The following is a 14,822-nucleotide window of genomic DNA, read 5'->3' on the forward strand; positions in this document are numbered from 1 at the left end:
TTCGAATCCCAATCTACCACACAACCAACCTCCATTGCCTCAAACACTTCCACCAGCCCAATATAGGTCACAACCGCAACCTATTCTACTCCATGTTCTCTTTGCAACCCAATTTCTCCACCCTACAATTCCCCACCAACGGTTCCACCAACAAACCAAAACCCATGTCCAGGCCCACCTACTCCAACCTCACTCGTTCACTACTCTTCCCCATCTAGTCCAGCCCATGAAGCCAACCCCTCCCCTAAAATGCTAAATGTCCAGCCCACTTCATATGAAAACACCTTAAATGCCACACCTTCTCATCCTCACTTAGACCTGATGCCTTCCACCTTTATCCACCCAATGACCACTCGGTCTAAGGCGGGGATTTTTAAAACAAAACACATTGTCGATCTAGCCTCTCTTACTACCCATTCCCTACATGTTTCCTTATCTTCTATCATTGTACCACGTGGGTTTAAAACCACGGAAAAGGATCCCAAGTGGTTAGCCGCCATGCATGAAGAACTACATGCTCTACACCAAAATAGCATATGGAACTTAGTTCCTCGACCACCAATGTTGTTGTGTTTAAATGGATTACTGAATTAATTATAATTATAATGGGTCTATATAACGGTACAAGTCTCGTCTAGTGGCACAAGGTTATACATAAATATACCAGGTCTTGATTACTCGCACACATTTAGTCATGTGGTTAAAGCATCCATGGTTCGTATAGTGCTCTCACTCGCGGTCTTGAATTGCTGGATGTTGCATCAACTTGATGTTAAAAACGCTTTTTTAAATGGCAGCTTGAATGAAACCGTCTTCATGGAACAACCACCCGGTTTCGTTAATCCGGATTTTCCTTAACCATGTGTGCAATCTCTCAAAAGCCTTGTATGGTTTAAAACAAGCTCCACGAGCATGGTTTCCACATTTGAGCTCGTTTCTTTTATCCTACGGGTTCACTTGTAGTCGTGTAGATACTTCATTATTCGTCTTTCGTCAGGCTTCTTGCACCATGTAGTTGTTGGTCTATGTGGATGATCTCATTCTTATTGGTAATGACGAGTCGATCGTTGGTACATTTATTTCCAAGCTCAATGCTGAGTTTTCTGTCAAAGATCTTGGCGATTTAAATAACTTTCTTGGTTTGGAGGTTGTTTGCATGGACACTGGTCTTTTTGTAACACAAGCTAAATAAGCCATTGACATCCTCAAACGTGCTACTCTCTATGATTCCAAACCGGTTAGTACTCCAATGGAACCTCACGAGACTTTTGTCACCACTCGGGAACCTTATTCGGATCCTACTTTATATCGGTCACTCGTTGGTGCTATACAATATTCGACCATCACTCGGCCTGACCTCTCTTACGCCATCAATCAAGTTTGCCAATTTCTACATGCTCCAACCAATGATCATTTTAACACTGTTAAAAAGATACTTCGTTATGTGAAAGGAACTGTCTCGTTTGGGCTAACCTTTAGCCGCCCACTTAGAACTTCTCTGGTTGGTTATTCTGATGCCGATTGGGCACGATGTCTTGAAACATGACGATCCACCTATGGTTATTCTATTAATTTGGATGGTAATCTTGTGTCGTGGAGTGCCAAGAAACAACCCACCATCTCACAGTAGTTGTGAATCTGAGTATTGAGCAATGGCAAATATTGCAACCGAAATCGTTTGGATACTCACTTACTACAAGAATTAAATGCCCTACCGCCTGATTGCCCTACTTGTTGGGACAAGAGTTTGACCTAAATGAGAAGATTTGACCTAAATGAAGTACATGAAAGATTGGAATCTTCTCAACCTCCTCTAAATTCGCTAAGTAATGAATCCGAGCACACCTTAGACATCCGAGCAAGCTTTTACTTAGCCGAGTACGATATTTTGCCAACCGGGCAAGGTTTACTTCAAGTAGTCTTCTTAAGTGGTTATCCGAGCAGGGTTTGCAAATTAGTGTGGTTCCAAGTAGGGTTCACTAGTTTATGTAAATCCAGGCAAGGTTCACTTTATCAAGCAAGTCTGTTCTTCAGAACCAAGTATATTACTCCTCCGAGTAAGGGTTGGTTAACCAAGTCCAAGAAGCCAAGTGATTGGAAGACCGGGCAAGGTATTCATTAATAAGTATGATCCAAGTATGCTTGATAATCTAAAGAAATATCTCTAAGTAATATCGAGTAAGGTTCAGCTCGAGCAAGGAACAGTACTCCCGAGTACACTTTGCTAAATAAGTTATTTTATAGCAAAGAGCTGAAATGGATTATTGAAGAACAAGGTTGCTCGTAAGAAGTTGTCGGGCAAAGTCTGGTAAATTCAAGAAGACTGAAGTCTACTCGGTGAGTATTTTACTTGGTAAAATACTCTTTAAGTAAAGTCTACCCGGAAACTGATCCCGAGCACACTTCTATGTTACCAAGTTATGAAGGATGGCCGAGCATACTCGGAAAGATAAGATTGATGCAAAGCCTACCCGGAAGACTTGTTTTACACTTAGTTTATTTTGAATATGTAATTTGAATATGTATGATCGTATTTAGGGTTTCTAGAAGGAATGACAGCTGTCCTAGGTTGGTAGGCCTATAAATAGAATATTTATGGCACGCCGCCAACAGAGGCACAGAGAGAGCACAATACGAATAAGACAAACACGTTAATTGAAATAATATTGTGTGAAGGCTGTCCTAGGATTCCTTGAAAACCCTAAATCGATTATCCTTTTGTACGATTAATCTTATATAAATGGAAATCTTTTGAGTGAATCCTGTGTGTGCTTTCTATCTTTGATTACTCATTGCAACCGTATGTTTGTTATTGATTCCGCCTTTAACAAACGGATATCTTTCTAAATATACAACCCGTCATTAACTCTCTTGTCAACACGATTAATCTGTGTGGGTTATGAATTGATTGATTAAGATCCAGCTGAAATCGAAGGGACCGACACTACTCTTCTTTGTGACAATAAGAGTGATTTCTTTATGACTCAAAATCCGGTCTCTAATAAACGTGCCAAAAACATTGACCTTGATTATCACTTTACCCGAGAGCTGGTTACTTCTGTCAAGCTCCATACACGGTTTGTTCCTACCAATCTTCAGGTGGCCGACATCTTCACCAAAAGTCTTCCGCGTGTACCATTTGAAGCCTTTCGTACTGTGTTATGTCTTGGACCGCCGCCACCTTTTCGATTAAAGGGGGTATAGGATAATCATAGAAACTATTTTACGTTAATTGTATTTATTTTATTTCTTTACTAGCTTTAGAAACAAGTGTATTACATAAATTAATGTATAAATTACAATGAATAATTTAATACAAATAAAAAAAGATAATTAAGTCTCTTTATATTATGTAAAAAAGTGTATTAAAAATATAGTCGTTTCATATAATGTTTTTAAAACCGGACCGGCACGTGAACCGGTCACCTTACCGGTTCACTAGTTGAACCGGTCAGACCAGTTGAACCGCTTCAAGAACCGGATAACCCAATTTAATTTAATATACAAAAAATATGGCCATTCTAATTATGATATACGTAACCAACGTAAATATAAAGCCCATCTTAATTTATGTGGCCCATTTACATTCACCTAAGGCCTTTTCAAGTCCACTCTTTAGGTTATATCTTTAAGTTATATAGATATGTGTATTAGAACTTAGGTTTAGTTATTGCAAGCCGTCACTTTTGTAAAGTATCACAGGCACCATGTCCATGGAGATATCAAACCTACAAACTACTCTCCATTATCGTTCTCTCTCTCTCTCTCTCTCTCTCTCTATCTTGGTTGAAGGTTGCACAATAGATCAACAGAGAACTATTATCTTACCAGATCTTCATTTTATTTTTCTGTATTTTTCTACATCTCGTGAAGATTAACCATTTCCAGTCAAACCTTCGTTCCAGTTTTCTGGTTGGGCCGTAAACCGCACTTAACCGGCCGGTTATTTGTAAAGCGAGCTAACTATGCCTAATCGGACCGCTTCACTTACCGAACACCGGTTCGACCGGCCGGTTCAATCCGTTCGTGAAAACACTGGTTTCATATCATCAAATATATTTGAATGTTAAACTGAGAATGAGTTGTTCTACCATCAGTATACAATAATAAAGTAATGTCACTAGAAGCAACATTTAAAACAATGAGGCATTTCAATGTGAAAGATGTAACTAAAGTCTTTCACAAAAATGTTAAACATTCCATACCCAACCATAGACAAAAAAAAAGACACCAGATTTTTCTTTTTGAACAGCTTTCATGTTGTCCTTATAAACGCACTGTTGTTCAACTATCACAATAGTCTTATAAAATTAAAAATAGAAAATTTGTCTATGATTTTTAAAACTGAATACTGGTAAAAAAATTATTATAGTTTTCTTCAATATGAAGATGTTTCAAAAAATTGAATATTATTGTACTCTTTAAACATAAACTCTATTATATATGCATGATATTTATGACACGTAATTATTATACTTTTTTATATTAAGTATGTTTTGAATATAATTTATGGCATTAATAATTCAATCAATGGAGATTGATCAATTAATACGGTATATTGAATTTATAATCAATACTATTATTAGAACCAATATTTTTTTTCTTTTCCATCAATAGAAAAGAAATGATTTTGACGAGAATTTGATAATGAGAATTAACCTCATATTGTCATGTGTTTAAAATTATTTTCTTTTATTTATTAGTATTGGTAGATGGTGGATTTTCCTCCTAAGATTATGGTGTGATTTTTGTAAATGTGATTAGAAAAGTCAATACAATCCTCAATCAAATATGAGGTTGATCATACCAATTCTTACGAAAACTATTTGATATATCGGTCTCATCTTGTCCTTATAAACCCCCACATAGACTGATGCTGTCAAAATGTTAGACATTTATAATGAACATGATACTAACTTCACTAGCATCATCTAAGACTTTACACATCACAGTATATTAGTTGAACACTTCAAATTATATTGATTTTTTTACATATTTTTTTTGTTTGTGTAATCATTCATAAAAAATAAAAATAAAAAAATCGTTTGAAATTAGATCATAGAGGTCTAACTTTAATAAAATAAAAATGTCTTCTAGATAGATATTTAATTATTTACACTTATACAGTTTCATAAGAGTATTCAAAAATACTTTACACAAATAAAATGCTAGTTAGATATAATATCCGTCAAAATTTCATGTCAAAAATGTCAATTTTAAAACTTAAAAGGCTAATGTTTAAGAACAATTTCAACAAAGACAAATATGTTCAGACGATTAAACTGGACCACCAGCCTAAAGCTTGCTTCGGTGAAAAGTTTTCTTGGACATGTGACTGGTCGTCTAAAACACAAACGGAACTCGTGATGGCCTGTCTGCTAACAAAAATGAATATTTTAATATTTTCAACTATAAGGTTTTGAACCCATTAATGAACCCAATGCTTTAAGCAATGTTTAAACCTTCAAAACTAGGTTCATAAATAGAGAGATAAAACTACCCCCCGTAAAGGTCTAGAGATATTATACTAGATCTGATGATGATCCAAATGGTTAATACAAAACAATGGTTTAACTATAGGTCAAGACTTATAAACAACTACTACATGAAACCATCAATCAAGATTATTACTAGGTGAATACGTTTAATTGCTTCAAAACCGTGAATATGGTTTTAACTTTAATAAGTGAGATGTGTGTCATTTTAAATGAGTTATATGATTTGGAACACTTGAAGCACAAGGTGGTTTAAAAAGACAACAATTAGGCTATATGTGCATGTAGACCTGACAGATATATACACGTGTTTACCTAAACGTATCATAACGATACTCCCCAGTTGTAGACAACATTAGCTACATAAAATTGTTTGTTTTACTAGGCGGACAGGCTGGCTTGTATAATAGTGGAAATGCTTGGGATGAAATACGTCAGGCGTCAGCTGGTGTTTAAACTATAAAGAGGTGTGAAGTGAAACAGTTACAGTAATAAAATAAATAGTAAATTACACGGAAGTTCCCCGTGGTATATTCATATCATGAATTGGGTCCTCATGTATGAGAAATTACTTGTTTGTTCCCTTAAGTTTGATTGTAGGTAAAAAAAAAGTTCCCACGATGGATGACTTCTAAGTGTTTTCTGTTAACTCTCCCATGCTCGATCCTTAATGGAAGGATGAATCACATATATCATACTAAAAAGTAAAAAAGACAAATTCATCATCATCATCATCATCATCATCGTACTCAGTATATCCCACCAATAGCAAAGCTATAGTAGAGTCTGAGGAGGGTAAAATGTAGACAGCCTTACCTCGACCCCATAAGGATAGAGAGGCTGCTTCCGGTGAGACCCCCGGCTCGATAGTAGTTTTGCATCAAGCCTTGGACATAAGGCACATAGCACTCAATCATCGGGACACCGGCTGATCGGTGCATGTACCCTTGTCTTTCGGCTATCAACGCCACTACATGATGCCTGATTAACCGTCCGTCACTTTTAACGTTATTTTCACGAGATTAGTAAAATAACGTCAAAATTAGTGCAATTTCACTTTTGCCCACCCGAGGGTTCACACATATATACATCATATGTGCGCACCGCAAGCAGGGCTACGAAATAATCTCACTATTTCTGTATTGGTTGATAATAGTCTAATCAATAAAATTATCTGCCAAAGTTCCAACATTTCGACTACTTTTCTCTCAATGGACATCCGTTAAACAAAACTTAACGTCATTAAGTGTTTTTATGAATTTCATACCGATGTTTTAAGGGTTTTGATTGGAAGCAGAAAACAAGTCAACTGATGCAAAACTTATCTCAAAACGGTGATTCAACTGGCTTGATTTTTATTAATTGGAAATTTAAACACCTGAATTGAAACATTGTTTCGTCCTTTGGATCACCGTTTCAAGATAAGTTTTACATCAGTTGACTTGTATCATTTTTCTGATTAAAAGCCCTAAAACGTGGGTTTGAATTTTAGAAAAAAAAAACTAACGACGTTAAGTGTTTTGTTAGCAAAGACCCATTGAGAGAAAAAAGACGAAAGATTTGACCGTTAGCAAAGATTTTTAAATATGAGATCATTATCGGCCTATACACCAAAAATAAGATTATTTATTTCTAATTCGCATACTAAAAAACCCCTACGAACATAATCAACTCATATACCAAAATTTAAATTAAAAATTACATGTCCCCTTATTAAATGAAATTTTACCTAACATAAATAAGCTTTTTAATCTTCATTTCTTAAAATCATATATGATCCCAATCAGTTCCATGTTGACTTATTTCAAGTTTGACTCCAGTTCTTCTGCAATCGACCATTCTTTTGCAATTCCAATCAATCTTATATCATTCACAATTGTTTTTCTACAATACGATTTCAATCTATCTTGTGTGATTCACAAGCTGAAGTTTGTTTTAATCGATTGTTCTTCTGCAATCAGCAATTTGAAAACATTCTTCTTGACATTCAAAAGCTTAATTTTGCCATTCACAAGTTCAATTTAGATGTTACGTGGTTTTGGTGTTGAACTAAACTTCACTGATTCATCTTCATCTTAAGGTTTGAATAACAATAACATACGTACATGTTCATCTTCGTTCAACTGCAAGGTGCATGAGGGAATAAAAATCTACCGTATTCAATTTCTTTGATGTTACATGTGACAATCTCTCATATACAAAAGTGTGCACCGGATCTTTTTTACTAATGCAATATAAGAAACTCCATTTGATGCACGTTTGTGTTATTTTTTTTTAAATGGATTCAAGATAGTAAATTAAAATAAATAGATAACATCATAGTACAACCAATATGTTTTTGGATTAGATCATTAGATCTTGAAGAATGTCAAAAGATCAGAAACAAATAAAATTTTCATCTACCTTTCATTACAAAAAACACCCATACGAGTTCTGGGGAAATTATTTGGAAACAGGGTAACAAAACAGTTCCCAATTATACTTGTCATAACAGCTTCATATGTTTGTGACATGTGAAGGCCATGTTATAGTGGTGTAGCAAAACCTGTCGTGCAAAAATATGATCAAAATATACCAAGAAACGAAATAAAAAAAACGGTCACAACTGTCAATATGAACTATTTTGTTAAAAAAGGCCAGGTTGCATTCAATCAACAATTGAGCAGGTAATTGAAAATTGAGCTAACAAAATAAGTCAAAACATGTAGAATGGTTGGACAGTATTCAAACATGTGAAATGAGATAAATGGGTTGGCGGTTTATAAAGAAGCTAACGTCTTGTTTGTGATTCTTAATCAAGTTCTAGACAACATATCATAAACAGGTTGTTACTTGATAGGTTTAAATAAATGAGTTAAATGGGCCATAAACGGGTTGGCCCTTTGACATATTTAACTAAACAGGTTAAACAGATGGACAGATCAGCTCAAACAACGGCCGTTTTAAACAAGGTCAACATGAACACAACATGCTTATTAAACCAGATAGATACAACAGCCAAAAACCTGATTATTTTCATGTCATATTTCAAAAGCTCAAGTCCTAGTGTAGTTTTCTTATGTGACTTTCGATTCAATTTCCTACTTTTAATAACCAACAATGCATAATGCACAAACCGCATAATAATGGGCTTTATCGTAAAATTAGACATCAAAGGAATATAGCATAACAGAAACAAAAGAATAATAGAAAGGCAAGTTTAGAAGATGCACCTTCTGATAGAGTACCCCATTGACCGACCTCGGAAGACAGCATTGACTTTAGCAATGCTGAAGCAGTTGCAGAATGAAGAGGCATGAGAGATTGCATACTGCCTAACTCCACTGGCAACCTACAATACAAACATCACTCAGTTTCAGTTAAGGTGTTGATCAGGTTTATTATTCAGATAGTTCAAGTTATTCAGGTTATTTGTGCATGATATTGTATTCAATAAATGATCGTTTTCACAATTGTGTTTATCTTGTTTGAGTTGTTCAATTATCGGGTTCTTCATTCCGGGCAGTTTGGGATTGAGCATATTTGTTAATTTTAAAATTTTTGGTTTACATACTACCCTTTCGATCCGAAAGACTCCAACCCACATGCTGCTTCTAAAGTTTATCTAATCTATATCTATACTAGACGGGTGCCCGTGCGCGCGATGCAGCGGGTGTTTGAACCTTCTAATCACGTACAAATATAAGTGTTTATGGTTCGGTTAAAACCTTGAAATTGTTTAAATCGGTCATTGGTTTGACTTCTTTTTTCTTTTTTCTTTTTTACTTTCGGTTTGTTGGTCGGTTTCAAAATTTTCAAAACGTAGTGAACGGTTGGTTCGCGGTTTATATCGGCAACCGGCCATATGAAACCAGAAAAGACTGTAAATTACCTAATTGCAATATGATTCCTTTTGAAATCTTTGTTGTTATTATTTCACGTCCTAGATCTTCCATTAATATTTACCATTTATGTGGCTAAAATTATCATTTTTTATATATGATCATCTCAAGTATCATATTATGTTGGTTTTTAGTTAAAATTGATGGTACATTTAAATTATTAATTATTTTAAACTAAATTTATTATTAGAGTTTAAACTGTGAAACCAAACTGGAACCAGGCCGTTAGTAACGATTCGGTTTCAACTTTCAATGGTTGAGTTTTGTTTTGTACGACAAAAAAATCAGTATTAACGGTTGGACTCACAAGTTTAACTTAAAAACCATCAAAACCGACACTGAACACCCCTACGTAACATATTAATTTATTTAAAATGAAAAAAAATTATAACAATATGATATCCAAATTAAAGAGAATAAAATGCTCGTTTTTATGGTGGAATTTGTTTATAAAATAGTAACGTATGAAAAGGCTATAGTCGTTTAAAAATCATGGGTGGGAAGTTAGTTTACAAGTTAAATTAAAAACATAATATGGTTAAAGATAAGGGACCAAACTTGTAATGGAATGTGTTTAAAAGACATGTTTACCCTTACTAACACATGTACCTCATGCTTTAAGTGTTGTAAATTACTTAAAGATGGGTGTCTTAATTTGCCCTTGTTTGGTGTGTATTATATAATACCCACTGCATCGCGCGCGCGGGCACCCGTCTAGTAGATATAATGCACCACTCATAGGCAAATTAAGACACTCAATTTTTAAGTAATTTACAACACTCAAAGCATGGGGTACAACATTAACTAGGACAAAAATGTCATTCTTACATTAAATCTCACATGCATTTAAAGTTTCTTCAAAGTAATTACAATTATAATCCCTTAAAGTTACAACATTGGTCCTTAGTCTTTTACCTATATATTATTTCATTCTCACTTTAACCCAACTACCCCCACGATTTTTAAACGATCATAACTTTTTTAATAGTTAATATTTTTTAAAATAAATGGCATCATAAAAACAAGCATTTTATTATCTTTCATTTGAGTATGATATTGCTATAGTTTTCGAAGTAAAAAAAATTATGCAAAAGTGTTTGCGGTTTGGTTTGATGGTTTTAAATTAAACCATGAGCCAACTTTACACGTTTTTTTGCCAAAAACCGAAACTGAACTGTTTAAAATTAAAACCCAACTAAGCCAAACCATTACCAACGATTAGGTTCCGATTGTTGGGTTCGTAGGCCTTGTTGGCCCGGTTTATTATATGAAGTCAAAAGAGGAGACGGGTGTGGGCGGTCGGCCCAAGCCCGGCCCGGTTTAGATTTCTTGCATAATAATTTACTAACCCTAGTTCAGTCTCTATATAAACAACATTATGTACTTGTAATATTTGGTCACTCAATAAAGATATACCTAGTTGCCACCCGTGGACGTAGGTCAGTTTAGACCGAACCACGTTAAATCCTCGTGTTCGTTTACTGCTTTCGTGTGTGTGTTCAGTTTCGTGTGTGCGTTTAATCCTAACAAGTGGTATCTAGAGCTTAGGTTTGTTTCACACGAAGAACTCGTTGAACCGTTTCTTACGCCATCGCGTCACTGCTAGCAGTCGCTAGGGTTCCGCCGTCGCCGTCGTTATTTTTTATTGCCGCAGTAGCGCCGCTAGAAGAAATCGCCGAAGATCGTTATTATCAGTTTGGCCTTTTATATTTTATTTGGGGGTCGAGATTCTATTTTGCAAAGTACGAGTCAAGAATAGTTGAATCAAGATCCTATTTTTCGTTGAAGAACAGTTTTAAGTCAGAAGAAGCGTTAAAGAAACGGAGAACCAGTGCCAACCGCGTTTGTCAAGTTTTATCGTTTCGGTTAAAGTTTCTGTTTTCTAATTTACAGTTCGTTATTCCGCTGCACGTTTAAAATAGGTAGATTTTTTTAACAGAGTTCAGTAGAACAATCGTTAAGTTCAGGCTCGTGTTGCTGTGTCTGTCTCTGTTTTATCCAGTTTTTCGTTTTAGTCATTGCCATGGCAGAAGACGGAAAGTTTTCGATACAGAAGTTTGACGGACAGAAGTTCGGTTGGTGGAAGATGCAGATTGAGGCACTACTTTGTCAAAAAGACTTGGATGTAGTGTCTGAGGATGAAAAACCAGAAAAGTTGTCAGAAGCAGATTGGAAGAAGTTAGACAAGAAAGCTAGGGCTTGTATTACATTGTCGTTGTCGGAAGATGTGGCGTTTAACGTCATGAAAGAAACCACAGCCCGTGGTATGATGGACGCACTATCCAACATGTATGAGAAGCCTTCGGCAGCGAATAAAGTCTATCTTATCCGAGACCTAGTGACAACTCGAATGAAAGAGGGTGGGTCAGTTACAACTCATATCAATAATCTTAATTCGATCTTGTCCCGCTTAGTGTCAGTTGACATTAAGTTTGATGATGAAGTTCAAGGCCTCTTGTTATTATCCTCTTTGCCCAACAGTTGGTCGCAAACAGTGACTGCAGTTTGTAGTTCGTCTACAAATATTACTTTCGATGGGATTCGAGATCTGATTCTGGGAGAAGATTCAAGACGCAGAAGTTCAGGTGAATCATCAGGCAATATGCTAGTCACAGAAGGTAGAGGTAGGGGAAAACAGCGAGGCAGTGGGAGCAGGAAGAGGAGTCAGTCTAAGACTCGTAAGGATATTGAATGTTGGGGTTGTAAAGAGAAAGGACACTTCAGGAATCAGTGTCCGAATGGTAAGAAAGAGGTGAACGTTACAGAAGACGACACAGATGACGGGGTCAGTAGTGATGAGGCTTTGGTTTGTAGTGTTGAGAGTAGCGGTGATGCTTGGGTGATGGATTCTGGTGCATCGTTTCATGCCACTCACTGTAGTGAAACGATGAAGAATCTTAAATTTGGGGATTTTGGAAAGGTTCGACTAGCGAATGATGATATTTTAGAGGTTACGGGTATGGGAGACGTTGATTTGATAACTTCAGCCGGTACTTCTTGGACTTTGAAAGACGTGAGGGTTATTCCAAGTTTGAAGAAACGTTTGATATCAGTTGGGCAGTTGGATGACCAAGGGCACGATGTTAAGTTCGGGAATGGGCAGTGGAAAGTAGTCAAAGGGAATCTCGTTGTTGCTCGTGGCAAGAAAATGGGTTCGTTGTATATGGTCGATATGTCATCGAAAGGAGTGGATCCAGTTTTGGTGAAAGACAAAATCCGGTTCACAGAATCTCGTGGGCAGAAGAAGGTTCGTTTTGCAAGTAACAAATCCAGAGCCAAAGTGAAGATTCAGGATGAACGAGCTAGGAAGGTTAAATCAGTTGGGGGACATCGTGACAGTGGGAGCACAGGTCGTGTTTCAGTTACAGTCCCAGGTCGACAGTGGATTAAGAAAACCAGTATTCCAGCTGTAAAAGTCTCTCCAATGAATTACTTGCTGAATATGGAGAGTGTTTGTTCTCAGGTTATCTCAGGATCCGGTAGTTCGTTACAGTGGGAGCCGGTAGGGACAGAGAACGGGTCAGGGGCAGTTTCAGCCATGACTGACGTGTTGGAGCTCCGGGGAGCTTCAACGGGCCTTCAGGTTAATTGATGAGAAGGCGGTGGCAACTAGAAGAAGTTTAATGTTCAGATTACAGAAGTACAATCAGGAGTGCAGACGAGAGTACTCAAGGCCTCCGAGTGGGAGATTGTTGGGTTCGTAGGCCTTGTTGGCCCGGTTTATTATATGAAGTCAAAAGAGGAGACGGGTGTGGGCGGTCGGGCCCAAGCCCGGCCCGGTTAGATTTCTTGCATAATAATTTACTAACCCTAGTTCAGTCTCTATATAAACAACATTATGTACTTGTAATATTTGGTCACTCAATAAAGATATGCCTAGTTGCCACCCGTGGACGTAGGTCAGTTTAGACCGAACCACGTTAAATCCTCGTGTTCGTTTACTGCTTTCGTGTGTGTGTTCAGTTTCGTGTGTGCGTTTAATCCTAACACCGATATAGTTTGTACTTCAATAAAAAATTGAGTTTAAAACTTAAAATAAGAGTTATTAATTTGCATATAGCTTCACTTCAAACTAAGCACCAACTAATACCTTATTAAGAGAATCATACTATGAACAAAGATAACTTTGGTCACACAAATAATAAACCTTATTAGAATAAATAGAAGACGAAATCATAACAAGAACAAAGATTATAAAAATAAACATGTTGGAAATTGGGCCAAATTAAAGTTGTAATAGACGAGTTTGTTTGTATTAAATAAAACTTTGTTTAACTATAATTTAACTATGTCAAATATATATTATAAAGCATATCTAATACTAAATAAGTAAATAATTAACATTTCAATATGTACGGCCAGCTCCGGTTTAAACCGAGAAACCAAACTGGTGAACGGTCTCACAATTTCAAACGGAATAATGAACATCCATAAATTTGTTACATGATTATCAAAGTATGTGTTTCCCGCTGCATCGCGCGGGCACTCTTCTAGTTTAATACAAAACATAACCAAAATTAATTAGTATTCACGAATTCTTAATAACACGCCAAAAGTTGAACAGATGCAGTTCGAATTAATCAGGCCTTTTATGTTTAAAGCTCTACGACACTAGAATCTAATAACAATCACTTTAATTAATAGGAACCGGGTATAAATATTCCTAATTGGCATTCCCTAATCGTTTAATATCGTAACTAGGTAAACAAGACTATAAATTTGAGCATATTATAAAACAATAAACGTCAGGAATTGATATACGAAATATATTCAATAATTCAAATGAAAAAGATATGGACCTGGATAAGAAGCTAGGATTCCGGCGAGCGGTGACGCCTGCAAAGGTTTTGGAAGATTCTGGTGAGATAGTAGATTGGAATTGGAGCTTACGGGTGGAGGTGACGAGTGATCTGACTCGCTGAAGAACCTGTTTTCCTGTATTGGACGCCATTGTCGGAGATTTGTGTTTGTTTGTTTGAAATGAAGGTGTTAATAATATTAAACCCTAACGCAGACGCCGGATAACTCCTTATGGGTTAACGGGTTCAAACCCCATGGGCCTTGGCCTTGTGTAATAAATGAAAAAAAAAAATATTGGTTTTCATGCTTTTTTTAACGAAAAAATTTATAACACATCTTTTATTAACAAATATTGTTTACATCGATACGTTTATAGTTATAGATACGTATGTGAGTGTTTGTATATAGACATTGGATTCTTTCTTATTGGTGTGCTTATAACTCATATTCTGTTGGAGTCTTTATAGAGAAATCTGACTCATTTCGTTATGTCTCTTTCAAAAGAAATCTTTTGAGTTTAGTCGTTGTGTAGAAGATGTTAGAGAAGCAAGTGTTATACTACTTAATAATGTTAAAAGAGAAAAGAGGATTGAAAGATTTAAGATGAAAAGTGTGGTTAGGGTAGGATGTAGAGGATGGCAACAAA

The 14,822-nt window shown here is 36.2% G+C and overlaps 1 protein-coding gene across 1 annotated transcript; it reads right to left on the bottom strand.

Annotated features, from left to right (window-relative positions):
• Positions 1-7,767: 7,767 nt before the first annotated feature.
• On the bottom strand, positions 7,768-14,391 carry LOC143563206 (uncharacterized). The gene is made up of 3 exons (XM_077050803.1): positions 14,176-14,391; positions 8,708-8,826; positions 7,768-8,040 (listed from the first exon to the last, which is right to left on the bottom strand). Exons 1-3 carry the CDS (start codon positions 14,325-14,327, stop codon positions 8,021-8,023), a joined length of 291 nt encoding a protein of 96 aa, XP_076906918.1. The 5' UTR covers positions 14,328-14,391; the 3' UTR covers positions 7,768-8,020.
• Between the last annotated feature and the right edge of the window lie 431 nt (positions 14,392-14,822).

The sequence above is a fragment of the Bidens hawaiensis genome, unplaced genomic scaffold (genome assembly GCF_021521415.1).
Source record: "Bidens hawaiensis isolate Kalapana, Puna unplaced genomic scaffold, B.hawaiensis_p1.1 tig00021335_1, whole genome shotgun sequence".
Lineage (NCBI taxonomy): Eukaryota > Viridiplantae > Streptophyta > Magnoliopsida > Asterales > Asteraceae > Bidens > Bidens hawaiensis.

Excerpts from the sequence above, each read along its gene's own strand:
- LOC143563206 (XM_077050803.1), bottom strand. The coding sequence starts at position 14,327 with ATGGCGTCCAATACAGGAAAACAGGTTCTTCAGCGAGTCAGATCACTC. Across the intron at positions 8,827-14,175 it reads AATCCTAGCTTCTTATCCAG|GTTGCCAGTGGAGTTAGGCA; the intron begins GTCCATATCTTT and ends TTTGTATTGTAG. Across the intron at positions 8,041-8,707 it reads ATGGGGTACTCTATCAGAAG|GTTTTGCTACACCACTATAA; the intron begins GTGCATCTTCTA and ends TTTGCACGACAG.